The sequence below is a fragment of the Lontra canadensis genome, unplaced genomic scaffold (assembly GCF_010015895.1).
Source record: "Lontra canadensis isolate GAN:19392208 unplaced genomic scaffold, GSC_riverotter_1.0 scaffold120, whole genome shotgun sequence".
Lineage (NCBI taxonomy): Eukaryota > Metazoa > Chordata > Mammalia > Carnivora > Mustelidae > Lontra > Lontra canadensis.
The window spans coordinates 4,117,059-4,144,789 of NW_022631114.1; the positions used below are offsets into that span (position 1 = coordinate 4,117,059).

Genomic DNA, 27,731 nt, shown 5'->3' on the forward strand with positions numbered 1-27,731 from the left:
ATAACAATTAATTTAGTAATTAAATTAGTAATTAAGCATGACTCTATGTTAGCCTAAAGACTGGTTTCTAGGATGGAAGAGACACACCTTAAAAGATAAAAAAGCAACCTTTCCAACCATGTCAAGCCCATGTAGGCATTGTCTGGTCTCCCGGTGCTCAGTTGCCCAGCCCCTCTGCAAAGCCCGCGGGGCACTTCTGGCCAGTCCCAAAAGGGGATGTGTAGACCCCATGACCCTGAACATAACACGCAGCCTGGATTCTGATGACAAGCTGGAGTCCTGAGCCGGAGGAAACGTGCTGGCCATGGAAACCTTGGATGTTTGTTTCTGCAGCGGACACTTCTCACCGTGCACCTGCAACCCACCCCCCAGCTGCGTCTCTGCTTCCCGTGGACCGGCTCAGGGAGGAACCACCACCAGGCTCAGGCAAGGCCATGGGATTTCAGAGCTCTGGGTGCTGTCCTACGTGTTTCTCTTTATAAATTATTAAGTTGGTGTTCTGGGTTCACTCAGTCTGCGAATTCAGTTGGACTCTGCCCCTGAGAGACAAATCTAGCTTTGGTTTGCTGACAATAAAACAAAGGAAAGCGAATAAACAAGCAAAAAGCGAAAGTTTCTGGGTTTACAAAGCTAAGGGTCAAGTCTTGGACCACGATACATTCACCACGGTGACGAGGCCCCCACGGCCTCCCAGGAAGCGAGGCAGCTGGCCTGCTTCGGCCCAGACAACCTCTGCACCATCACCATGGGTGTGCGTATGCGGGAGGACGATTTCAGACACGCGGCCTAGAGAGCATCACACGAGCAACCGCATACCTTCCGCTCACCGTTCTCTTATCTCAATATTGTACGGGGTGCCAGGGTGGCTTAGTCTGAGCGTCCGACTCCTGATTTCAGCTCCGGTCATGATCTCAGGGTCGTGAGGTCGAGCCTGTGTCAGGCTCCACACTCAGCACGGAATCCGCTTGAGATCGTCTCCCACTGTTCCCCCTCCCCGCCACAATGAATCAATAAATCTAAAAAAAAAACAAAAAAACAAACAACCTATTCCTCAACATTGGCACATGACAGGTAGTAGTTCAGTCCCTTTGTGTCCTCCCTGCTTCAAACCCCGTTTTCGCCAGGGGTAACCACCATCCTGAATTTGGTACTGCCATTATCCCTACGTTATGTTTTCAATTGTCTACGCATGTCCATATTCATAAATAATACATAGTCTTATTTTGTGTATATTTGAAATTTATATGGGTGACACTGCCCCGTGACTTGCTTTTTGCATCTTTGGGGAACACACCCGGTTTGATCTGCCTCGCTCCATTGACCGCACGGTCCCCGCTGGTGAGCTTCCCACAGCAGGCACGCAGCATGGCCCGGCCCTGCTCAGTGGCTTGCCAGCATCTCTCCATTGGGGATGTCGCGGCAGCGGACACTGTATCTTCCCGTGCGTGAGAAATGTTCTCTGCACTGTCTACCACAGGTGGGACTGCTGTCGTAGATGGTGTCCTTCGTCAGCTGAGCATGAGAGAGCCAGACCACGCTCTCACACGGCTGTTAGCGGCTTCACTCCTTCCCTCAAGGACAAGTTCATCTTGCTCCACGGTCTCACTGCCCCCAGGTAAGGACGGCGTGCTTTAATCTTGTCAGGTCAATTGGTATGAAATGAGCTGCTCAGGACTCCGATTCTCATTTCTCCATCACTAGAGGCCTCCCATCCTTCCATATGCGTAGAGGCCAGCGGGAGGGTTTCTTCTGTTAACTGCCTGCTCGTAGTTTTGGTCTAACTTCTCGATTTAGGGTTTCACCTCGCTATTACTCGATGACAGCTATTTGTACATTCTGGACATCATCCTTGTCCACTGGATGCACTGTAATAGTCTTTTCCAAGCCTGTGGCAGATCCTTTGGTTTTGTTTGTGACGTCTTCTGTCAAACGTATGTTTTAAGTTGGCTTTTCAAACTGCAGCCCTGGGGAAATGTTCTCGCGGCCCGAGGTCGCCGATGTATGCGCGTTGATGTTCTTCCAGATGTTTTAACTCTTACAAATACTTTCCACATTTACGTTCTCCGCCTACTCACATGTGCTCTCTTGAACGGTAGGACGAAGGCATCTCATCTTTCCTACATGGGTGATCTGTTGTCTCGGCACTACTTAATAGCTCATTACTTCCTCCTGGAATCGTAATGTCACTGCTTGTCACACGGCATTTTTTACGTGCAGGCTTCTATTTCTGGTTCTACTTCTGCTCTGCTCCTACTCGAGCAACCTGCATTCACGCCACGCTGCCTTATCTTCACGTCTGACAAGGGAGGCTGCCCACAACGACGTGTCATTCTTTAAGACTTTTATTGGCTCTTTGGGGCCGTGAGCCTTTTCTTTTGAATTTAAAGGTCAGTTCTTGAGGTTTCCTGAGAAAAGCACTGTATGACATTGTACTCAATTCCCATGTTAATTTGAAGAGAATTCATGTCTTTGTAATAGCAAGTGGAGTTTTTTGGGGACCTTCAATTATGTTTTTTTGGCTTTTGTTTTGTTTTGTTTTGTTTTAAGCAATGTCTACAACCCAGTGTAGGGCTCGAACTCAGGATCCCGAGATTAAGAGTCAGCCAGGCACCCCTTCTTCAGCAGTGTTTTGTACTTTTCTAATTTTCTCCAGTAAAGTTTGCATTGCCTTTATACCTAACTACATTCTAAAGACTGGGGTCTGCCATCCTGTTTCCTAATTGGCCAGCATTGCTGCTTGTCTCTGTAGGTGGACGCTGGGCTCGGCAACCTCACTGGGCTCCCTTCTTTGTTCTGACAGTTTGTAGGTTCTCTTGGATTTTCCACAGATCAGTTCATCCGTATTTTGTCCTTTTCTTTCCATTTCTTACCTGCATCACATTTCATGTCTTAATAAGGTGGAGATGATGGCCTGCGGCATGATATGCGAGTTCAAAAAAAAGGAGTAGAGAACATCCCTGTCTCCATCCCATCTTCAATGTCCATGTGGGTAATGTTCGTCATTAAGCATAATGTTACTGAGGATGTTTTATCGATACTTTTAATCAGGTTAAGGAAATTCCCTCGTAAGTGCTAAATTTTACTGATTTTTTTTCTCCTTCCATCTATTAAGGTGGTCATATAGCTTTTCTTCTTTATTTTTATAAAATATTTTATTTATTTGAGAGAGAGGGAGAGAGAACGCATGCATGTGTGCAAGTAGGGGGAGGGGCAGAGGGAGAGAGAGAGAGAGAATCCCAAGCAGGCTCCATGCTGAGCAGGGAGTCCAGGGGGCGGCTGGATCTCATGACACTGAGATCCTGACCTGACCTGAAACCGAGAGTCAGACACTCAGCCAATGGAGTCACCCAGGCGCCCCTAGCTTTTCTTCTTTAATCCACTGAGAAGGTAAATTGTATTAGAACAGTTTCCATGGGGGCACCTGGGTGGCTCAGTGGGTTAAGCCTCTGTCTTCGGCTCGGGTCATGATCTCAGGGTCCTGGGATCGAGTCCTGAATCGGGGTCTCTGCTCAGCAGGGAGCCTGCTTCCTCCTCTCTCTCTGCCTGCCTCTCTGCCTACTTGTGATCTATCTCTGTCAAATAAATAAATAAAATATTAAAAACAAAACAAAACAAAACAAAAACAGTTTCCAGGGGCGTCTGGGTGGCTCAGTGGGTTAAGCCTCTGCCTTCGGCTCAGGTCATGGTCTCAGGGTTCTCAGCCCCTGCATTGGGCTTTCTGCTCAGCAGAGAGCAGCCTGCTTCCCTTCCTCTCTCTCTCTGCCTGCCTCTCTGCCTACTTGTGATCCCTGTCTGTCAAATAAATAAATAAAATTTAAAAAACAAAGAAAAACAGTTTCCACTGCTCGTACTTGTAGTCCTAAAATAAACTCTATGATTTTTTTTTTTTTAAGTAGAGTTGTATTAGATTTGTGAGTATTTGGTTGACATCTTTTGAATCTACAACCATAACCATGATTGGTCTCCAAGTTTCTGTTCTTATGCTTTCCTTTTCCAATTGCACAGCAAGGTACTCCCAACCTCGTGAAACAAATGGGGTAGATTTCCCTCTTTTCCTGTTCTTTAAACCAGCCTGTGTTTTACACAGGGGAGGCAAACTTTTTATTGCCGAAACGTTCTTTCGTGGCTTGTATTTATTCCTACTTTTTATTTCTTGAGTGATTCTGGTAATTTTCAATTTCCACGTTCCTAAAAAAAAATATCCATTCCACATAATTCTGTCGCATCTATTTGCATAAAAGTGTACTTACAATTTTCTTATGGTCTTTCCGAGCTCTACTGGATCTGGAGTAATGTCTGTGGTTTTTTCCCTAATACTATTTAATCATGGTTTTTATTTCAGTTAATCAGTATTCTTGGAGATCTCTATTTTTTGAAGATCAAGCTTTATATAATCCTCTCTACTTTGTGTTTTTCTAGCTCATTAGATGTTTCTTTTCCCTGCATTATGTCCTTCCTTCTGCTGTTGAGGTTTTTCCCGGTTGTGTTTTCCCTCCTTTTTGAGTCGCAGAGTGGGCCTGGGTTCCACTATGGAGCAAACGTGCAGCTTCGAATCCAATCAGCTTCTCCAGAAGCAGAAACAGAGGCGGTTCTGCTCTCAACCAAGAGGAGGGCGGGGAGAGGTGGGGAGAAGTGGCCTGAGGTATAACGACTTGCTTTTTAACTCCAGGAAAGAGGGACGTGGTGCGTCTCCATCCTCTGTCAAAGCACACACCACGGGCCCCGGGGAGACTGAACCGCGGGGGGAGGAGCCCCAGGGCTGCGCAGACCGCCATGTCCCGCCCAGCGAGCCCCTGACGGTGTGCCAGCCTCCATGCACACCTGCCGGCAGGGTGAGACCAACCGGGAGACCGAGGCCGGATGTTTCAAAAAGCTCGAAATAGATTCAAGTGGTTTTGTCACTTCCCAGCCCCTTTGCTCGCTGCCTGTGCTTGGAGATGTGTGAGCAGGAGATGTTAACACACGGGACACTGGGACGAAGGCTCTGACCAGCAGGTGACCCCAGAGAGGCCCCGGACGCACGCTGGCCCCCTTGCGCTCACCCACAGATGTGCTTGCGTGGTTTCCGTTTCAATGGGGATAAAAACGGCGGGTCTGTTGTTTGTATGTGTTCCGGAGGCCTGACACAGCGGTCCCCCCAGGAGCTGCCATTTCCCACACAAGCGGTCTAGCCAGGGCACCTGCCAGGCTGCAGCTAAACTGGGTGCAGCACATACACACCTGCTGGGCACGTACGCTTCACTCAAGATGCCAGTGTCCTCTGGCTCCTGATCCCCACGAAGTCTGGAGAGTCAGTGTCAGACTCTCTGAAAAGCTTGTGAACGCGCCTTGGCCCTGGCCCCTGGAGTAGGTCCGGGTGATGCCTGAGGACCTGATTTCAGAAGCTCCCCCTTCCCCCAGGTGAAGCTGATGCGAGGTGGTTCTTAGGCCTCATTTTAAGAAACTTTGCAGAAGACGGAGGGACGTCAGTCCTCTACTAGGGAGGTGTATCAGACTCATCTGAGGAGCTCTGGAATTAAACACTGGATTCTGATAAGCACAGAGCACAGAGGTTAAAAAACTACTTCTCTAGAAGATCCTGGTTTCCCGTTCCCTGTCACATCTCAAGCTGAGTCGAGTCCCAGTGTCTGTCATGTAAGGACCCGGTCTGGGCTGTGTTGCTCACTCTCTCCCATGGCTGTGAAGCCCGACGTGTCTAGTCAAGTCTAAGGCCTTTAGAATAAGGCCCCAACACAGCTAGGGTCCTGTGGAAGAAGACCCAGCCTGCCTGTGAGGCCTGGACTCAAGAGGTGGGACGTGCCTAAAACAGGCTGGCCCCTACCTTCAGGGCATGAGAAGCCTGTCCAGGCCAGCCTGGGTGGGATCCCTCCCAGGCCAGCCTGGGTGGGATCCCTCCCGCACCCTGGGCACTTCCTCTCCGGGCTCCCGCTGATAATCAGCCTCCGCAGAGTGCTAGGAAGGCTGGACAGACCCTGGCGTAGAAGGGGTGTTGGAAATGGAAGTAAAAATTGAAAGGGAAGAAGAAAAAGAAGCAGAAAGCCAACTCGCTGTCGTATAGTGTTCATTTAATTAAAACATGCTCTGACTAATCCTCCAAACTGTGATCATGGTACCATATTCCACCTAATCAACTAATTTCTGATCAGTCCTAATAGCTAGACAGCTTCATGTACAGAGGTCTCTTAAGGTGGAAGAGAACCAAATTCTAAGACATTTAAAAACCTCTACAGGACCCATCTGAAATTAAGCTTCTTAAAAATCTAGTTGGCAGGCGATGGGAATAAGTAAGCCCCATTAATCACCGTGGGTTTGTCTCACTTAGAAATTATTAGTCTAAAACAGCTCTCGGAGACGGCAGGTCCTTGTACCCCGAATGCATATGAAACAGGAGCCCGTCCTCAAACAACGTATTTGTCCTCGCTGTGGCGTGAGACACTCAAGCCGGGCTTATTTACCAGGCTTGCTGGGAAGTCCTCTGATGGCCCTGGAAAGCCAGCGGTTCCAGAGGCGAAAGCAGACACACAGGCCCCAGGCAGCGGGTGATGCATGAACACACATTCTTCGCTCACTGAACACCCCCCACTCAGAGCTAGCCACAGAGAGGGCTACCTGGGACCCACGGTGTCCTCCCCGCAGGGAGCGAAAGCGTGAGGTTTCCACGCGCTGCCAGCAGCAAGCACCATGTGATGGGCGTAAAAATGGTCTTTCATTCAAAACCCATCATCTGCCCTTTATTGCCTCCAGCTTTACAGGCATGAAATTTCAACCAAGAACTTTCTCAGGAGTCAAGAGCTATCACGAGTCGTGAAAATTACAGCCTGGATGAAGCCGTCTGAGCCTCCTGAAGTGGCCAAGGACGCTTCTGCTGTCCGCCCCAGCTCGCCATTTGCCCAGAGGCCATGCGGAGACGGAGAGTGCAGGACTTCACGCTTCGTTCCTCCGGGGGCCAGGGAAGAAGCTGTCCTCTCTGGAGGGAAGCCCATGCTGCGTATCAGACAAGAAGAACCACATGTTCCATTTCTCGCCCCTTGCCTGTTCCCCCCGAGAACCAGCCACCAACTGTCCCACCCAGCCATACCAACTCTGCTTCCAAGTTGCCGAGGACTGAGTTTTGCTTCTCACTTCTCTGTGCAGAGACGGGCTTTTCTTTTATCGGCTCCCTGCTGTCTTGAAGTGACTAAACTTGAAGAGCATTTCTCTTAGGGATTATTCAGGCAGTGGGCTTTGTTCCCTGCCCGGGATCTTTGTCTTGCAGCCGTGGCCTCAAAATAATGGAGCCTGGGTGGCCACTGAGCAGCAGGTCGGATTTTCTGAACTTGGTAGAAGAAAGCTATGTGCCGTCAAGGATGACACTCGGAAGGACCACTCTTTTGAAAGATACAGTTAATGGCTCTGTGTTGTTGACTGTTGGACACAGATAAACTTTTCCTGTAATGATACAATGACTGATAACTGCAGGTTGTGGCAGATCCATTCCCTTACATGGCTGATGGCACACAGTCCATGATGTCCCTGGGCGAGAGTAATAGGGACGCCTTTGGCTCAGGTCATGATCCTGGGGTCCTGGGATCGAGCCTCACATCATCGGGCTCCCTGCTCAGTGGGGAGCCTGCTTCTCCCTCTGTGCCTCCCCCCTGCTCATGTGCGTGCACGCTCTCTCTCTCTCTCAAATAAAATCTTAAAAAAAAAAAAGATGTTAAGTATGTAACCTCGAAGTAGAAGATTCACTAATTTAACTGCCCCTGTGGCCTCAGCCTATCAAATAGAGAACCAAACACCCTGTGTTTGTGTCGGTATGGTGTGTACACATTTTTCCAACTGATGTCAGGGTAATTTGTTTGGTTCCCGAATCCCTACTCATGTCAAATATAACAGCAATTTCTGCGATTTTTGGAAAATACATCGACTTCTAGTTAGTGACAGAATGGCATGTTATGGTCAAGAATGATAAGTTTGTCTGATGTTTCTGGACACTGACAGTTACTATGTTTTACGCTCAGTCCTCTGGACTCTACAATTCTGTGGATGCCACTAGGCACACCTGAAGGAGGTACACTCTTCTTGGTATTGCAAAAAATCACCCTCTCTTGCTCCTTTCTGACAGATCTCATTTTGGGTGCAGTGCCTGGTGTCTGAGGTAAGTCTTCACCGCCCTAAGACAAACTCATTTTCCCAGCCTCGGTCATCATGGTCACAGAGAGCCACGACTTTGTTCTGGCCCAGGGATTATCAGAGAAAGTCTGCTGGGCAGAGGTCCAGAAAAGCAATAAGCCACTGAAGAAAAGAACACTTCTGACCCCTTTAAAGTCTTCAAAGTCATTGCGATGCATGGAGCTATGGCAGCCTTTTTACAACCAGAAGGTTAAAAAAAAAAAAAAGTGCTGACTACAGTAGCAAAGACATCAGTTCTCAGCCAGCTGAAGCAGCCTTGGGGGTTGCCTCCAGACTTCCTATTAAATAATTTAATAAAATGTCCTTTTTGCTTAAAGTATCCTAACAGACACAACACAGTAAGTGAACCTGATCAGAATACTAAACAGAAAACCATGAAACAACATAGAAGAGTTTCAAAAAAAAAATTGCCACAAGAATTCTGGGCATTGTGAATTTACCATTTATGTACCTAGGGAGTGGAAAGTAATTCTCAGGCTGAGTAAGCTCACACAGCATTTCAGTTATTTAAGCTGCCTGAAAATGCATTTGAAGTTCTACTCTAAAATAAATAAATAAATGAATAACCCCCCCCAAAACCAAAAACAAAACAAGACTCAACTTACAGCATAATATGGTAGGACGTGTGAAAATTACTTCAGCAGGACATTCTAACAGGCTTGGGTAATATATGGTGATGCAAATGAAACACCGCTTAAAAAAATCATTATATAAAATATAATTAAATGATTATATAAAATAATCTTGACAATAATCTGTGTCGAATTCCAGGTAAATCAACAAAACCAGAAAGTGAGTGGGAGAGAGTAAAAGCATATTAATTTGTATTAATATGGAGACACATACGGTTTTATTCTTACCATAAAACCAACACTCCTTTAACTTCAGTGTCTTTATTGAAGTCTTATCAACAGGAAAAGGTACAACTAGTTGATTCCCATGTAGGAAACAAACTTTCTTAGCCATGGGAGGGGAAAACCACCAACAAAACAGAAGACCAGCAAAGTAAAACACAACATGTTTTCCAGGTGAGAGAGGAAAGAAAATGGTGAGAAAAACAGGCATGAAAAAAAACCCAGCATGACATAAAACATCAGAGAAAAGATCTATCATGAACATGGCACAGTGTTCGATTATACTTCGGACAATCAATTTAGCCTGAAAATAAAAATACAGTGCTGGCTGCGCACTTACAAAAGACAAACCTTAATCAAAATGACACCAACAACACAAAAAGAAAACCAACAGAAGACAATATATCAAGAATAAGCAGAAGTAGGAACAAGCAAGATATTAACATCGTAAACAGTAAAATGCCCAGCAAAACAGAAAAACATCAGATGCAATGCCAGAGGGTAATTTTATGTTAATAAAGGTATAATCCATTGAAAATGTATCATTTCTAGGTCCCAAATCACAGCAGTCTAATACATCAAGCAAATACTCTTAGAAATAAACAGAAACCCATCAAACTGTAGTAGGAGTTTCAAATTCTTCTATTGAGTGGATGGTAATAGGGATCAGGAGGTTTCCAGTGCAATTAATCCAGTTGGTTTAAGAGGTGAATTTTGAACTTTGAAACAATGATAGATACTACCAGCCTTAAAAAAAATAAAAATCAGATATTTATAGAAATGAGAAGGAAAGACTGTAGCCTCTGGAGTCAGACCTAATCTCCGATGGCCGAGGTATGCAACCTGGGGATTCTGTTTCATCAAGTATAAAACACCATACCAGCAGGAGCACCTACTACAGAGCTGTTACAGGAATGACATGAGCAACGCCTGTGAAGGGCTGAGCATAGTGTCAGGGACCGAAACACTTGACTGCGTGAGCTACCGCGGCCATCCCTGATCTCACACTAAAAATAAAGCCCTCCGTGTCCTCCAAGTCAAATCACCATATTGCAATGTCTGACTACTCCACAATGAAGTGGAAGAAAAGAAAAGAAAAGAAAGAAGTTTAAGTTTAAACAGGTAAAAAAGAAAAAAAATCAATTTCTTATAATTTTGAAACTCTCTCTGAAATAAGCATAGTATTAAAGAATCATCCAAACGTAGAATTCCAGATGAGTAAGAAATAAAAGGTCATTTAAAAGGAGGCATAAACAACAAAAACTGTAATGCTACATTTCATAGTAGGGAAAATTCAGCCAAAGCGGCTGTCGGAAACAAATGTAACAGACATAAAGTAAACATCCAGTTCTAATGGGGAGGGGGGGAGGGCAGAGGAAAGCAGAGGGAAGAAAATAAAAAATAACAAAGGCTGACATGAATGTGCTAGAAACAGATAAATCTTAGAATGTACGCGTAATCCCAGCTCTTGGTTCCTAAGGATCGAAGCAAGAAAGGGTAAAAGACAAAGAAGAAGAGAAAGCGGGGAAAAAAAAACCCAGAGAGACAAACCCCTGGCATTTCTAAACAGAAAAGAGATTTAAGTGCATGTGCACACCACACAAGCCAATAAATTTGAAAACCGAGCGAAACCTATGATCTTCTGGGAAGATACAAATTATCAAAATTAATTCAAATACAACACAGACAAACCCACCATATGCAACACCCATGAGAGAATTTTTAAAAGTTACCAAAGGGCTGCTTCGAGTAAAACAAAAATGGTTCTAGGTTCAGATGACTTTTATAGGTGAACTTCAGGAAATAATTCCTTTGTAAATAAGTTTTTCTTAAGCATCTTTTTAAAAGATGACTGTTCTAACATTCCTTTTACAAAGTTAGCAGGAACATGAAGCCAAAGCCAGATGAAGGGAAGGGAGGCAGGGAGAGAGGGAAACCACAGATCATTTCAATTAGGAATCTTAATCCAAAACCCAAAATGAAAAGTCGCCAAACTCAGCAATATAGGGAATACATTCTGGTAGGTTCTCAGAACCAAGTAGTACAGTGACATTTAAAACAGGACTTCCTTTCAAATGAGTGGGCACAAAAAGGTTATTCAAAAATACTCACCCCAACACTGTTACCATTAAAACCGAAAAGAAACAATCCTTACTTCCGTCACCAGAGAACTAGCTAACTAAACATAAAAGGGAAATGCCAAACAGCAAATATAGTAACGTATTTTTATATAATTACATGCATCTAACTATCGGAGGATAATATAAAAGATCAGGGAGGGCATTCACAAGAATGCTAATGCTTATTCCTGCCTACTGAGATTTTTAGATCAGGTGAAATTCCTTTTAACTTTCTGGTTTGATTTCCTTTGGTGGGGGGCAGTAATATACACAAACGTGTATCTACTTTTTAAAAGCTAATGTCAAAAGGAAAGGAAATGGTTAAGGAAATTCAGAGTCCTTTGAGGAGGTCTGATACAAGCTGTCCTCTGCAAGAGCCTTCAGGGTGGCTCACTACTGTTTAGATGAAACGGGCAGATTTGCTGAAGATACAGTCTGCCAACCGTGGGAGGGGGTGTCACCGCCACCCCCAGCAGACTCCCTGTCATCTGTGTCTCACCCTGAGCTCCTCGGTGCTGGGACTGCTTATACCCCAGCAGAGACAAATCCTAGTGCCCTCTGCCCTTCAGGAGGCTGTAACAAAGTGCTGAGATGATGACACCACCGTGCACTGTTGGACCCCTCTTTACAAATGGGATTCTAGAGTCAACAGGGCCAATGGAGCCATTTTTTAACAGGAGCCACCAAATGAGATCTAGATCTGCTCCCTGGGCAAGTGGTGGAGGGGAAGGGAGTTACAAAGTGTATCAGCAGCTGCACTCAGTGCTGATCTCCAGGAAACTCCAGAAGCCTTCCAGGAGATCAAGCTGCTTGAAGACTGTTCCTGGGGTCTCTACTCCCCTCTCCAACCTATCCTCTACCATCTAATACACCTGAGGGCGAATACGTCTGCTAACCTGGTCGTCTTCATCTCAACACTGTGTAATGCAGGAGAGGGCAGGCTCTGGTCCCTCCAGGTCTAGGTGCTGGTCATCATGTGGCAACAGAAGGACACTTACTTTGTATTCTTCTTTATTGACCTGTGAGTCCATAATCCCTGATCTACACTCCCCAAATTTGAAACTCTTATTAACAAAAAAAACAACTCATATCCTATTTTTTGGCAAAACCTGAGCCCACCTGAATTCATCTGGCAAGTAAAGCGTGACCTGGACTGAGATCTACCAGCTTTGTTCATCTCGCTTCATGTGACTGCTCATTAAGTTTTCCCACAAAAATATTAGCATTTAATTACAAGGTATTACCCCAGAATTAAGGATATTATGTAATAAATCTATGTAATATCTATCTGGAGTGAAAAAAAAAATCTGAATTCCTCAGGAGTTTAAGTGAGGGACTGGGGAGCTGTCTAAGCACAGATAGTCTCTATCCCCAAGAAGCTTACTAAATACCGGGGGAAGAATGTATGAGCTCTGAAATGAGGGAGCCCCTCTAGCACACAAGGGGAATGGGCTGCAGGGGATGTCAGCTGGGGGCAGGGAGTCCCTGGCATGGGCCCGGTCGGAGGTGGTCTTTTGGAAGAAGAAAGGTGAGCTGTGTCTTGAAGGATGAGCAGAGGGAGGAGGCAGGGCCAGGCCAGGGGGCAGGGGTCAGAATGGGATTATGCTTGTTAGTGTCTTCTGTGACTTCCTGCATGGGAAGGAGCAGGCAGGAGTGGTGCCTGGGGAGGCGGGTCCAGGCAATGCCCTGAGTCACGAGTCACCGGAGGTTGCTGCTTGCAGCAGGTCTGAGGGGAGGAGTCAGGGACTAGGCAGAGGGTGGCAAGAAGAGGAAGGAGTTCATTTGAAAGGGAGGCCAGAGGAAGAGAAAGACACTCCAAGCCATGTGGGCTGTTCACAGTCCCAGGGGCCTGTCCATGTCAGACAGCCTGAACCACACAGGCAGAGCCCTGTTTTCCTTCCAGCTCAGAGCAACAACTGGGAACTTCTCCAGGGTTAAAACGTAGTACTTGCATATGAGTACTAAGAGGAAGAACCACGTTGGCCTTTGCACTTAACAGGAGAGAATATAAAAATTATCAACCATAAACAGGTGTTGGTTTCAAGGGTCACAGTGTAAGTACTGGAGGAAATTCAATAATCACCATAAGGGAGAAAAATTCCATGGAGAACAAACCTATTAACACTGAAGCCATTTTTGTGATCAGAAGTATCTCCGGGTTTAGTGACTGACACACGTTCAGGGATGGATAGCAGAATGGCTTTAAATACCACAGAGAACTGTTTCAAAATCCCGAATGGGTAACTTCTATCTAGGCTTGTGCCCTGAATTCCAGATTGTCACATATCTCCACTGCTCACTTTACCCTTCCACTTGGATCGAAGGGTACCCCCCCTCAAGTCCTTGCTCCCTAACCACAGCAGACGTTCATGTAGCGCCTACTGTGTGCTAAGGAACTTACAAGGGTTAACTCATTCACCCTTCACCACAGTCCCATGAAATGCCCACCGCCATCGTCCCAATTTACACCTGAAGGAAGTGGCCCAAGGGGCTCAGGGATGCGCCAAGGGAATGCCAGGATTCGAACTCGGGCAGTCTGGTGGCGGCACCCCCCCCAGCACTCCCGCTCCTCCTTGCAGTAAAGGGCCTTCTTCAGGCAGCTCAGACAAGGACCCTGGCCTCAACCTTTGAACTCTGCAGGCTACCGTTCAGCCTCCTTCTTGTCTCTACCTTCAAAATGCATCCATTATCCAAGCACTTCTCACCAGCTCCTCTGTTAACCCCCTGCTCCGAGCCACTGTCAGGGTCACTTCCATGGGTTTCCTGGATTCTGTCTTTGCATCTTCCACTCCACCCCCAATAAGCCTGGTCTTAACACGGCCACCTTTAAAGGAAGGATCCTTTACACACCTAATTCAGATGATGTAACTCTGCTCTAAAACCTGCAGTGGCTCCCATCTCTCTCAGGGGAAAACCCAGGGTCCTTATAATAAGTCTCCAGGCTTCCCAGATGCGCTGACTCCTGCCACATCTCCTACTCCCCCTGCACAGCCACGCCGGCTTCCTGGCCGCCCTGATGTGCCTGGCGCACTCCCTCTTCAAAGAAATTTCCCTTGCCATGTGGCCTGAAGGGAACCCTTTTACCACTATCCAGATGACGCTGCCTTGTCCCTCCCTCAGATCTTTGCCTAAATGCCTTCCTGTCAGTGAGAACCTTCGCCAATAACCTATTTATATTTTCCCCATTTTACAGAGACATAAACTGTGCACGGCACAATGACTCGACTTAATATTGTGAAGTCATTACAACAGTTAGTTTAGCTGACATCCATCATCTCATATAGATACAAAGGAAGGAAAGAAAGAAGACATTTAGTTTTCCTTGTGATGATGACTCTTAGGACCTACTCCCTTAGCACCTTTCAAACATAGCATACTGACTAAATTAATAAATTTATTTAATTAAATACTGACTAAATGATTTAATAAAATTTTTAAATAAATATAAAATAAAAATATATAAAAATAAAATAAATGAAATAAAATATAAAAATATAATTATTTTTAATAATTAGTTATTTAATAAAATACTGACTAAATTAATAAATAAACACAGTGCTGACTAAATTCACTAGGCTGTCTATCGCATCCCTAGTACTTATTTCTAACTGGGTGTTCTATCTTTTGATCATCTGCCTTTAATTTTCCCCCCACCCCTACCTCTGGTAATCACAAATCTGATCTCTTTTCTTTTTCTATCTGTTTTTCTTATTCCTTTCCTTTTTTTCTTTTTTTTGATTCCACCTACATGTGAGATCAGATAAGATTTCCTTCTTTTTTATGGCTGAGTAATGTGTGTGTGTGTGTGTGTGTGTGTGTGTGTGAGAGAGAGAGAGAGAGAGAGAGAGAGAGAGATTTTATCTGTTCATCCACTGATGTACACTTAACACTGCTCCAGGTATTGGCTTTATAAATAATGTTGCTAGAAACACAGGGGTGTATGGGTGTAGCTATCTCCAAGACAGTGATTTCGTTTCCTTTAGATAAATATCCAGAAAGAGAATTATTGGATCATAGGGTGGCTCTATTTAAAAAAAATTTTTTTTTTTAGATTTATTAGCGAGAGGGAGACAGAACACGAGCAGTGGAGAGGGGCAGAGGGAGAAGACGACTCCCCACTGCCTGGGGGGAGCCTGATGCGGGGCTCGACCCAGGACTCTGGGAACGTGACCGGAGCCAAAGGCAGAGGCTTAGCCGACCAAGCCACCCAGGTGCCCCTTTATTTTTTGTTTTTGAGGAACCTCCATACCGTCCTCTATAGTGGCTGCATCAATTTACATTCTTACCAACAGTGCACAAGAGTTCCTTTTTCTCCACATCCTGCCCAACATTTCTTGTTTCTTGTCTTTGCGTGACAGTTCTTTTAAAAGGTATGAGATGATACTTCATTGTGGTTTTGATTTGCATTTCCCTGTTGATTAGGAATGCCGAGCACCTTTTCATGCACCTGTTAGCTATTCATGTATCTTCTTTGGAAAAATGTTTATTCAAGTCCTTTGCCCATTTTTAATTAAATTATATATTAAGTTATATATATTAATTATTAAATATTTTGCTATTAAGTTGTATGAGCTCTTTATATATTTTATATATTAACCCCTTATCAGATATAGGATTTGCAATTATTTTCTCTCATTCTGTTGGTGCCTTTTCACTTTGTTGGCTGTTTCTTTTGCTGTGGCTAAGCACTCAATGGACCTTTGACCTTGACTATCACACTCTCTGACCCCACCCTTCTTTTATTTCTCTGTATTGCCTTTAACATGTTATTGACTTTAACACTTATTTTACGGTCTTCTAACCTCCCCTACCCCCATGCAATGTAAGCTCTAGGAAGGCAGCCATTTAAAAAAAAAAAAAAATCAGTTTTGTTCAACGACGTTTCCCCAGCGACCAGAAAAATACCTGTGACACAGTAAGTCCTCAAATGCTTGCTAAATGAATGCATGAATGCAAGCGTCAAAAGAAATCAGTGCTGAATATAAAACTTCAAACCTGAGTGCAATTTTCCTATTGGGGTATTTCCTTCTTTTAATAGACTCAAATTTCCAAAGATGTGGATTTTCTTTTTCTCTCATCACTGTCAGATGGAGGAAATCACAACGGATTCGGTATAGTTAAGATGCGTGTTATTTTAAAAGTCTGTACTTCTAATTTTACAGCTTGGGATGGAGATGTGGGTTCTCATAGGCTCCACCGCTAACACCTAATACTCCAGGACGCATGTGAAGTGGTCAGTCACATCGCTGAGCAGGCAGGCATTGATGGGTAAGGACACAGGTGCCATCGAGGGATGACACTGCTTCTTTCCAGCTCATCAAAAAGACGCAAGCAATCTCTGAAATCGTATTGTTTCAGAAAAGTAAAATATACAGCCCAAAGGGCTGAGAAGGCTGAAACACAGTTTATCCTGTTTTGACTATTTCCTAAAATATATAAAATCCTCCTACTAAAAAAGAAAAGAAAAATCTTTACCAGTTACATGGTGATGGTGAAGCAACACGTTCAAGTGAGTGGCCAACAGACAAGGGTTGGCTCAGACCCAAAGATTCATCTCATTTACCAACAACTCGCTGATGACCCCCATTTTTCTTGTTCTAATTTCTTTCTGAAATAGGCGGAATCCCTGTTTCAAAGTTATTTCCTCGGCCGTTCTTGGTCAACAGCGATGCTCTCCAATGTCGTGTTTGCACGGGAAGACCCACTTACCCCTCAGCACAACGGAGGCATTCATACAGAGAAGGCTGAAAGTCTGCCCTCAATGGCACACACATATCAAGAGTAAAGCTTAACAGAATAACAATTCAGTCCTTGCTCAAAGCGGACTTCTCATATACACAAGCTGCTGGTCACGTAAAATAATAATACAATAATAGCCTGTATCTGTGTAGCTGTTTGCAGCTTATGAAGTCTTTCACAGATGTGCGAGCCTAATAGCAAAGGGTAAGATGGAGAGGGCATGCATTATCGAGGTTTTTCAGATAAAAAACCCAGAGGTTACAGAGACTATTCTGACCTTAGTTGGGGAGTTAAGTGACAGAGCCATTAACCACTCAAGTCCACAGCTATTTCTACTTATTCTTATTTGTGATGGACAATGCTGCTCAGGACAAAATTTATGAACTGTCAAGATTCAGACTGAGTTTGGATTCTAAATAGGACACTCAGTTTTTTTTTTTTTTCTCCTGTTTTCAGTGATTGTAAAGTTCTTTGGTATAGACCAATCTACCTGCTAAAAGGAACTAGAAATTGTGGATGAGATACATCAAAAAATCTCTCTGAAGGCACTGGAGAGTTCATGAGGCAGCTGGGTGTTAGAGGGCTAGGTTCCCAGAAAGAAGAGAGGCCCCCAGAGTAAGGCCAGTGTTCTCTGATCCTCTTCCCCTCAAGCAGTGTGAAGCCATGAGACTGGATAAGCTGAGCAGAAGTGAGGGTTCTGCAGGTGGGGACAGAAGCCAAGGTTCTGCAGGTGGCCTGGAGCTGCAGAGCCCAGAACTGGAGTTCAAGTCTTGCCAAGGAAAAGGGGCTCTAATAAATATGCTGGGCTTCCAGGTGGCATCCCAAAGGGCTACTTCCTAGTAGAAAAAGAGAACTGGACACTCAGCAGAGGTCTATGAAAGGCTGAAACCCAGCTTTATGCCAGCTCAGTTTCAGACCTGACCCAGGTGATCTGCCCTATTTTAACTGTCTTCCAGGAGCAAAACTAACTCCTCTTTGGAGATGAAAACACCAGCTCGGGCCTTTAAATATTTCTATATTTGTTCTTACCCAATAAAATACATTAGCTAAAATTAAGAAACCAGCAGATGGACTTAAGAGCAAAACATACAGAGCAGAGGAAAGAATTAGTGAACCAGAAGGAAGGCCAATAGGACTATACCTAGATTAAAGCACAGGAATAAAAAAGAATAAATAATATGGAAAAGAGCACAAGAGGGGCAAGGACATTTAGAAATCTCTAACGAAGATAGAATTAAGGCCCAGAGGGAGAGAGAGAGAGAACATGGAGCACAAGCAAAACTTATCAAAGACACGAAGCTACAGATTCAGGAAACCTACAAACCCAAACAGGTTCAGTACAAAGGAAACACTTAGGCACATTTCAGTGAAATTTCTGAAAACGAAAGACAAAGAGAAATCTCTTTAAGGCAGCTAGGGAAAAAGTTAAAATGCCTGCAAAAAAAAAAAAAAAAAAAAAAAAAAAGCACTACAGTAAGAGCAACAGTTGATATTTTACCAGAAACAATGGAAGCCCGAAGACAACAGAAAGACCACAGAAAGGTGCCCAAAGTACTGTCAACCTAGAATTGTAAATTCAGTGAAAATACTTTTCAAAACTAAAAGTGAAATAAAGGTGCTTTCAGACACATAAAAGGATAGCATTCCTTGCCAGGAAAGTGGTACTAACAGAAGTTCTCAGGCAGATGAAAAACGGTCCTGGGGGAAAAGTGAAAATTATAGGAGATGAGGAAAAATGGGAACACAAATATGCAAATAAATTGAAAGGATATTTACTGCATGAAAAACCAGAAGATGTCCTGTGGAGTTACACATAAAGAGAGAACAAAACCATATGACAAAAGAGACCATCAAGCAGGAGAGAGGAAAGCTAATGGGAGAAAGAGCTGTAAGGCCCATGCACTGTTTGGGAAATAATACAATTATTCACTTATGTTAGATTCTCTTAAGTAAAGAATGCGACAAGCTAATAGAGAGGGAAATACTTACATCAAAAGAAGCAGAAAAGAGGAAGAAAAAGAACACAAAGCAGGTGGCCAAAAGAGGACACTGACAGAGGGATGCTGGCATTAAACCCAAATGCGTCAGAACTCGTACTAAATGTGAAAGGACTAAATAGTCTAAATAAAAGACAAGATTATTGAAGTGGATAAAAATCCAAAACCCAACTAGCTGCTACTTACAGAAGATACGCTTTAAATGTAAGACCAAAAAAGGCTGGACATGAAAGCACGGGAAAAAACAGACAAGAGAAACCACTAAGCCAAAGAAAGATGGGGCAGTTCTACCAATACCAAGCACGACAAAAGCATTCCTAGTGGTAAAGAGGGCATTTCATGATGATAAAAGGGCCCGGCTGCCCAGAGGATAACGGCCTCTCATAACGGGTCTAAAACCCAAAGAAGAGAGGGCAACGGAACACAACCTTGAGCTGGCTGGTTGCCCTTCCTGGACTGTGCAACTGTGTATCCGCCAGCCTCTCCCTCTGCACCGCTAACTCCTCGAGGGCTGGGAGGGTGGACCTTCCTGTTCATCACCGTAGTCCCAGGATGTTGGTGGAAAGGGAAGCAAAGAATAAAGAAACAAAATTACATGACTCATTTAGGACTGTGCCATCTCTATAACCCAGAGTCATAGCCAGGGAAACTGAGCCATGCGCGTGCACAGCCACTCGGGGATTCAGCTTTCAAGATGTTGGCTACCGATCTTTTAAGAGGAGACCTCCACCGGGGCTGTCAGAGCCGCTAACAGAAGCAGACAATCTTCACTGTCTGTGCCTTATACTGTCTCCCAGTCTAGGGCATTCTTTATTTTAGATGCTGATAAGGCCTCAAATAGTCAAAAAAGGGGAATCAAAGGGGAAAAGAAGAGTAGCCTGTTGTTGGAGCTGGTTTTACAAAACACTAAAAATAAAAAAGAAGCAAATAAACACAAGACAAAAGAAGCTGATGAACAGTGGCAGGGCTGTGGTTGGAATTGTGCACACAAAGGGGCAAGTCAGGCCCCAGGATGAGGTGGTGGAGAGCCTTGCCGCCGGCTGCCCCCGACTGCCCACCCACCCACACCTCTCTGGTGGGAACGGACATGGGGCGCGTTCTTCCATTATGTTCCTATGGGGCGCCTGAGACTGGAGGGAGAGAAACAAAAACCTTGCTTCTCTTTAACTGAAGACTCCGGACTCCATCAGCAGGTGGCCGGCGGAGGGCCAATGTGGCTCAGGCGTTTGGCTCTGAGTCTCCAGCTCTGACTGCTTTTTAGGTACATTTAAGTTTCAGGCCAGGATTTGTGCCCGTAAACCAGGAGCAGGAGAAAGGCACCCATGAAGACCGATGACAAGGTGGCCACGCTGGAGATGGAACTCTGGGTGGGCAGTCAGGTACCTGGCACCCCGGTTCCTCCACCAACCGGCATGTGCGGCCGCGGGCAAGGGGCCCAGCTTCTGAGGCTCAGCTCGCCATCTACCGGTAATCACGCAGGCCCAGAAATGTGGTCAATGTCACGGCCTCCGAATGGTAATGTGCCTGGACTTCCAGGGGCTCAGGGCTCTAGATACAGGTGGTGCCTCGGTGGGGGCTGGGGTACCCCAAGTGTCTGCCACGCCCTAAGGGTACTCCTGCTGACAGCAGGACGAAGGGGGAAACCACCCCCAGCCAGCATGGGGTCAGCCACTCTGCCTGCTGGGTGAGGCCCCAGGGCTTTCAGGAGCCGGCTCTCTGGAGACTGGTGGATGACATCACCCACGGAACGCTCTCCCTCCCTATTTGGCGGGAGTGCCAGCAGATTAAATACAGTCAGTGTGCATAAAAGGCCGAGCACGGGCCATGATGGATAAAATGCCCAATAAATATTCTGCTATCGTGATTACCGAACAGACTTTAAAGGCTTGCTGGTGCGCTAAGCCAGCCTCCCTCAGCCCCACTGGCCACAAATGCCCCCAAGGCACTTGAACTTAGAACATGCTAGGATGGTGGGACAGAGGTCGTGCAGCTGGATCCGCAAGGCGGATGGCCAGACATTCGGGGGTCTGAGCCCTGCCGGGCTGTGGAGGAGGCAGCTACCATGTCGGGAGGTCAGCTGCGGGTGTTTGTAACACATTCGTTTGATAAGAAAAATGTGAAATGACGTCAGCTGCGGGTGTTTGTAACACATTCGTTTGATAAGAAAAATGTGAAATGACAACGAAGCCCTGGGCCTGCCTAAGAACGCCCCCCACCTTCAAGCACCCACTCACGAGGAGCTAGAGTCCCTGCAGAGACGCAATTCTCCTGTTTCCCTGGACCCTCTGCTCTCCTAAAAATCAAACCCTGAGTCCTATGACCATCGCCTGCAGCTGAGCGTCCCTCCAAGCGGCTGAGTTTATGCAGAAAACTTTTTCTTGGCTTCCACTCTGTTTATTCTTACTGAGCCACAATGAGAAGTTCAGATCGTATCTTTCCCCCCACAACCCTTAATCCCGATCGGCTGCTCTTAAAACAGCTGACATCAACACGGACGTTCTTGCCAGGATAAACAGCACAGCCCATGACTTAAAGGCCTGCCCTCTTGTTGAAATTTTGCAAAAAATAAATATATTAACAAATAATAGTAATAAATAAATAAAAGAAAGGAAGGAAGAACGGCCCTCCCTCCAGAGTCCTGGTCTTTGTGTTTGGGCAGCATCACGGCCAGACACTTAAAACACTGGTTCAAAACACAGCCCTTCGGTGATGATCTTGAAGGAAACCAAACCAAACCTTACAACTCTTAATTTATGGACTGAGTAAAAACAGTGTTTTCTCGATTTAGAGCCTGCCAGATGAATCCATTAGATGGGCAGCTTGGACACACTTCTCTCTGAGAGAAGGGTCATTTGTGGGATGCAGTCGAGACAGCCCGGTTCTCAGGAGCAGTGTTCCAGTGTTAGACTCAAAAATGTTTCAAAACCCTTCATTTTTAAACTTAGTGATCAAAGGAGAGGGCGGTAACACAGAGAGAAACTTTCTGATCGTTAAACTCTTGCAACCTGAGCAAAACTTGTTCTTTTTCCAAGAACCTCTCGTTTTTCGGCAACTTGAATAAATAAATGAGAAGGAATGGTGTTTGGCTGACAGGGAAAAGAAGAAAACAAGATAATAAGGTTTCTCCCCCTGAAGGTTTATTTGATTTTACTTCTATAAACAATTTTAAAGCAAACCAGCTCCAGCTTTCCCCAGCAGACAGAACGATATTCTATAAACTTCTTGGGTTGCGCTTGATTTCCAGACTTGACTTTGCCATCAGACGCATTGCGAGGCAAACAAAACAACACACACTCAAATGTAAACCAAAAACAAACACCACAAAACCCTTCTGCATTGGGTGCTGGCAAGGCTTTGTCATACCCTTATTCTAAAAAGGCAACAAGAGTACTTTTCCACTTCTCACGGCCCACAGGAAACAGTGAGCGGTCTACCATGTTGGACCATCCTCCAAGTGTTAGCACCGGCTTCACGTTTACAGCCAAAATGTCCATGGTGGACCAGAGCTTGGTCTTTGGGTCTCTCCTTATTTCTGTCTGTGTTCTCTGGACATGACGTCCAACGCATGGTTTTAAACACCATCTGCACACAGACCATTCCCAAATTCACACTGCCACCAAGGCCTTTCTCCTGCACACCAGACACACATCCATCTAGAAGTGTGTATGGAACGGAACACGTGCACATGTTAGCTCCGGGTGCACCCCCCACAGCGGCTCCACTCAGCTTCCCCCATCTCACGCAAAGGCATCCCGTCTCTTCCTTCGTTCTAGCATAAAACTTGGCACGCCACCCCTCGTCCAATCCATTAGTGTGTCCTGCTGGCTCCCCCTTCAGTGCACATGTATCGGGATCTTTCCCAGGCTGCTCCAGCATCATCTTTTGCTGGGCCAGTAACAACAGGTTCCCAGAGGCGGGAGAGGGAAGAAACCAAAGGTCCGAAAGAGCACTTTCAAAATTCCCATCAGTTTTTTTAAAATTTACTTTTGGTCTTGATAGCTTATTTGAGATTTCAAGTAACATTAAATGAGGTAAAGAAGCTTTTTTTTTTTTTTTTTTTTTTGGATTGGAGAAACTGTATTTCAAGGACAGCATGGGCTTCTACTTTCTAATTTCTAAGGGTTTCCTGTAGGTCAGATGTAGGATTTCACTCCCAGCAAGCTTTTCGAGGCTTCCTGCTTCTCTGTATTTTTTTTGGCGCAGAATTTTTTTAATACACATAAAAATGTAACTAAGACATACCCAAATGTGTGGAGTTTTGTTTTGTTTTTGTTTTTGCAAGGCTCTGAGCCCCTGACCCCTTGTATCTGTCCCACACAACAGACAACAAGGATGCTAACTGCAGTGCTTTCCAGGCCAGGAGGAATATAAACATGGTGGAATTATTTGGGGTTCATCTGAGTTCCACTATTTAAAACTCTCCCTTTCGCTCTCCTTTATTCTTTTATGACTGTTAATATCACTAATGACTCCGTGGGCGCTCGCCATATGTCAGGCTCTGTGCTGAGTAATACACTGGCTCAACACATACGCGCCGGGCTTACTGGGTGCAGAGAGTCATCCCGTCCGGGCACGCTCTCACTATTCTGAGGAGCAGAGACAGAGGAAGGTGTAAATAAGTCAAACGCATGGTGTGTAGGGGGTGATATGAGCTATGGAGAAAATCAAGGGTGTGGGGGATTAGGAATGCTGGCGTGCGGCCAGGAGGCTGCACTCCTAGGGGAGGCCGTCAAGGTCAAGGGCCTCCTTGCTGACGTGGCCCCTGAAAAAAATCTTGTGGGAGGAGGAAGCAGCCCTTGTGAACATTCTGTTTAATCCTCACGGAAACCAGAGGTGACCGTGTGACATCATCGTACAAATGATAAAGGCCACAGAATTAAGAACTGGAGAGTCTGGGATTGTGACCAAGATCTGTGGGACTCCAGACACCTTGGTCATAATGAACCATGCCCGTTGCTTTCAGATTTATCCCAAGTGAAGGCTGAATCCAAAGGTTTCCATAATCCCAGACCAAGGGGGATACTGCAGAGGCAGATAAACAAAAATGTGACATTTGTGTAAAAGGTCAAATGCCTTAATTGCTATTAGAGAAACAGCGGGGGTGGGGGGTGGGGGAGGGGAGTCACGGAGGTAACTTGATCTCCTTAACTTGACATTTAATAGGAGCAGTTCTCCTCAAGCTCACACTTTGAGGACAGCACGCTGGCTCAGTTCCAGGCATCCGCCGGACTTGGGCAGACTTTAATTTAGCCGAAGTCAAACAAACGGGGAAGGCATCCCAGCTGTTCCCTGAACACATGCAAACGAACGTCACACGGTAGCTGGAACTCACACTGGCCCCCCCAGCCCTCCAACACATCCCACCGTGAGACGAAGTGTCAAACACCTGTTCGGATGAAGTCCTATCTCAAAAACTGTAAAGGACGGACGTCTGTCTATATATGGTCTGGGGGACTGTCAGGGGCTCGCAATGGAGGCAGAACCACTGCCCAGACCCTGACGAGCCGTCGAGAGAGACACCACTTTCTCGCGGCTCTAAAGAAAAGACGACGGAAGAAGAGCCCCAGAGAAAAACACTCATACCCAAGCGGAGCAGTGACACACATACCACCTCGTCGAGACGGGGCTCCAAACAGTCGAGTCCAGCCACCAGGGGAGGTTTCCGAGCTCGAGTCCGCTCGATCTCTAACTACTCTCTTGGGTTTAGGCCCAGCCCCTCTTAAAAAGCCACATTGCCCCTTTCTGGCCTTAAGTTAGCTGCTCCTAGTCACTGGGCAAGTTCTGACACAGCGGGAGCCTCCCTGTTCTCTGTGCCATGAGAACCACCTTTGTGTCCCGCGCCACGAGGCTGGTGGGTGGCATGAGGGTGCCCCAAGGAGCGTTTGACACAGGCCAGTTAGCCTGGAGATGGTTGGTGGTGGGGACCCAGGCACCTAGGACCTCTCCCGACACAGGCAGGCATGTCCATGCCCCAGGGTGGCACACAGAGCTTTGGGACTTTTAGGGTCTCACAGCCTCCATGTGGCTTCTTCAGGGTCCTCGGATCCCAGGTCAGCAAGCCCTATTTTAGAGAGGGTGCTAACTTAAGTGCTGACTTGAACCAGGGCTGCAGGGTCAGGACTGCCCCGAGAAAGGACGGTTGGATCACAGTAGACATTAAACAGTATTTTGGACTGGATCTAGAAAAATGGTAAGATTTTAACATTACGTATCACATACATTTACACATCGGTCATGCGTTTCCTACATTCAATCTATTACACACACACACCGCACCCTTATTACTTCCACAGTCCACCTGGCAGTTAACTGTGCCTACAGTTAGGTCACATTCCCCTGAAAGGAGGAGAGAAAACAACAACAACAACAACAACAACAAAACAAAACTTTCCACATATGCTATGGACTTAGAAAAACAAGGGCAAACTGTAAGATGTGTCCGTGGGTGATGTCATTGACTTTCTTCTCTCATCAGCTCACCCTCCTCTCAATCCCTGGGCGCTCACCCAGAGCGACAGGATTCCTGGCTGGCTCCCTGCAAGCCTAGGGTGGGCTGTCACAGCCTCTTCCCTGTCCTTCTTTCCAGAGGCCTCCAGCTCAGGACGTGTCCCTCCTTGGGGTCTTTCCTGGCCTTCCTACCTCCTAGGGGGCCCAAATGCACTGATCTGCAACACATTGTCCAAGCCTCAGGGGGCTGTACCCCCTTGCTTCCTGGTTTATCGGTCATCCCCCACACCCCGCCCCCCCAACCAGGACAGGACAAGACTTTTCTGGCTGGAGTCCCAGGACCCAGACACAGCGTCTGAGTCACAATAGATGTACATCCGTGACGTGCCATCCCTGACAGAGGGAGGACTCCCCAAGTCACTCAGTGAGCAGCCCCCAGGAAAACAGCTGCCCTCCAATGTGGCTGCCTATTCTCTAACAATCTGGAACAAGATGATTCCCCAGCGAAGCCTGTGTGAACGGCCTCCCAATCAGAGCTTCCTACCAGCAAGGCTGGGAGGTCAGAGCAAGGGCCAGGGATATCACTTTGCTGGTAAGTGGTGATGAACACACGTTAGGATGTCTGGAGACCTCGTCGGCGAAGCCTGATGAACCCTGGGGTGCCCTCCCCCCCCGCAGCTCCCAGATCTCCTAAGAATCAAGAGAAGGATGCAGACGAGAGCTCCTGGTGTGGTCAGAGGCCACCCTGTGCCTCCTGTCTCAGTCTTACACCTACCCTGCTGGGCTGTTTCTTTCCCTTTTCTAGTCTCTACAGCATTTCCGACTTAACACTGTCCTAATAAGCAAGAATTCAGATTTTCTTCCTGCCGACAGACTTGCTGAACGATGGAAAATGATGCTTGTGTGTGCACAGATTTTAGAAAAGGCAAGTGATGAGTGGACATGACAGCAGGAACACAACTTTCCCCTGCTGAATCCCACGCTCTGGCCAGTAACCCACAGCCTTCAGATGCTGCCTCGGGCCATCCAAAAGCCTAGGATCTGATCCCAAATGGGCCTGTCACTTCCCGCGGGTGAAGTCCCGTGGCCGTATGCCCCAGAACTTTTCCAGCTTCACCAGCCGTAGAAGGCACAACACACGGTCAGCTGCCCAGAGGAACGGGAAAATGTGAGTGGCCCAGTGAAAGCTACTTACTGGGCTGTGGGAAGAAAGCAAGTGAGGCCCCCGGCCCACTCCCCACTCCGTACTTACTGGTCGTGTCTGGTGTCAGGTATGGCTCTGTCCATCCGCAGCTTATCACTTTCCACCTGGTTGAATTTGTTGCGGGCGTACGGGTCCTGCCCAGAGCGGACCATCGTCCCTCCAACGTAAGCTTCTTGGTTGAAGTCCCGCCACCGCACTTTTCCTGCAAGGAGCACAGCAGAGGGTGTGGGACCAGGGGAAATGAGCCCGGGGGGGCCCACACGCACCACGGGAACAGTGCAGCCTTAGGAATTAGTGCCTAGGGCTTCCTCTCCTGGCAATCGTCATCAGCAAACTAGCTGAAAACAGCCCAAGCGAGCACCGTCATGTCCGTCCACTGGACAGTGTGCAACCTGGAAGTCAGAGCCGTGGACCTCAGGTGTTGTCTCGCGAACAAGAGTCTGTGCCAACCAAAGCCTGCACAAGCACGGTGTGGCGCACACTTTGTGACAGAGGAGATTTATATCTGCTTGTCCCACCTTTCCAGGGATTACGGTAATGCCCCAACATACCTCACATATGGTGAAAGAGATAATGTCCAAATTAAGTAATTAATTTATTTTGGGAGAGAGAGACACACAGAGCGCGTGCACATGAGTCGCAACGGCAAGGGCAGAGGGAGACTCTCAAGCCGACTCTGTGCTCAGTGTGGAGCCCAACGCGGGGCTCGATCTCACGGCCCTGAGATCGGGACCTGAGCTGAAACCAAGACTGGATACTTTCACCGATGGGACCACCCTGGTGTCCCAAAGAAATAAACATTTAAACCAAGAATGACGCCCCCGAGCACAGGCTGTCCGAACACCCCTCGGTGACATGCCCTGAGGGATTCTTCTTGCAGCTGTTGCCATGTCTGACCCAACCAGGGGGACACAGAGCCATTCCTACTATACACACCACCCAGCACACGCGTCGAGAGGGAATGAGGCACGGTGGCCTGTCCGCATGTGCAGTGCCCGGCTCGCGGCCAGATATGCAGCCACCCCCCCACAAGGCCAAGCACGGCTTCTCCAGGGAACACGACAGCGGAGCGGGGCGCTTCGACTGGGATCTGGTGTAGGGACCACGTTGGCGGTAGCCTGGGATCTAGGAACAGGAGCGCTGCGGGGCGGGGTGGGCCTGGGCAAGCCTGGGCGCAATGAGGGCAAAACCTGTAGAA

General features: G+C 46.6%; 1 protein-coding gene across 1 annotated transcript in view; it reads right to left on the reverse strand.

Annotated features, from left to right (window-relative positions):
- GALNT2 (polypeptide N-acetylgalactosaminyltransferase 2) overlaps window positions 1-27,731 on the reverse strand; it is a 180,376-nt gene that overhangs the window by 37,312 nt on the left and 115,333 nt on the right. Inside the window, exon 3 of the mRNA XM_032841093.1 lies at window positions 26,582-26,735. Coding sequence (XP_032696984.1) covers window positions 26,582-26,735 — 154 coding nt within the window. The remainder of the gene's footprint in view (window positions 1-26,581; window positions 26,736-27,731) is intronic.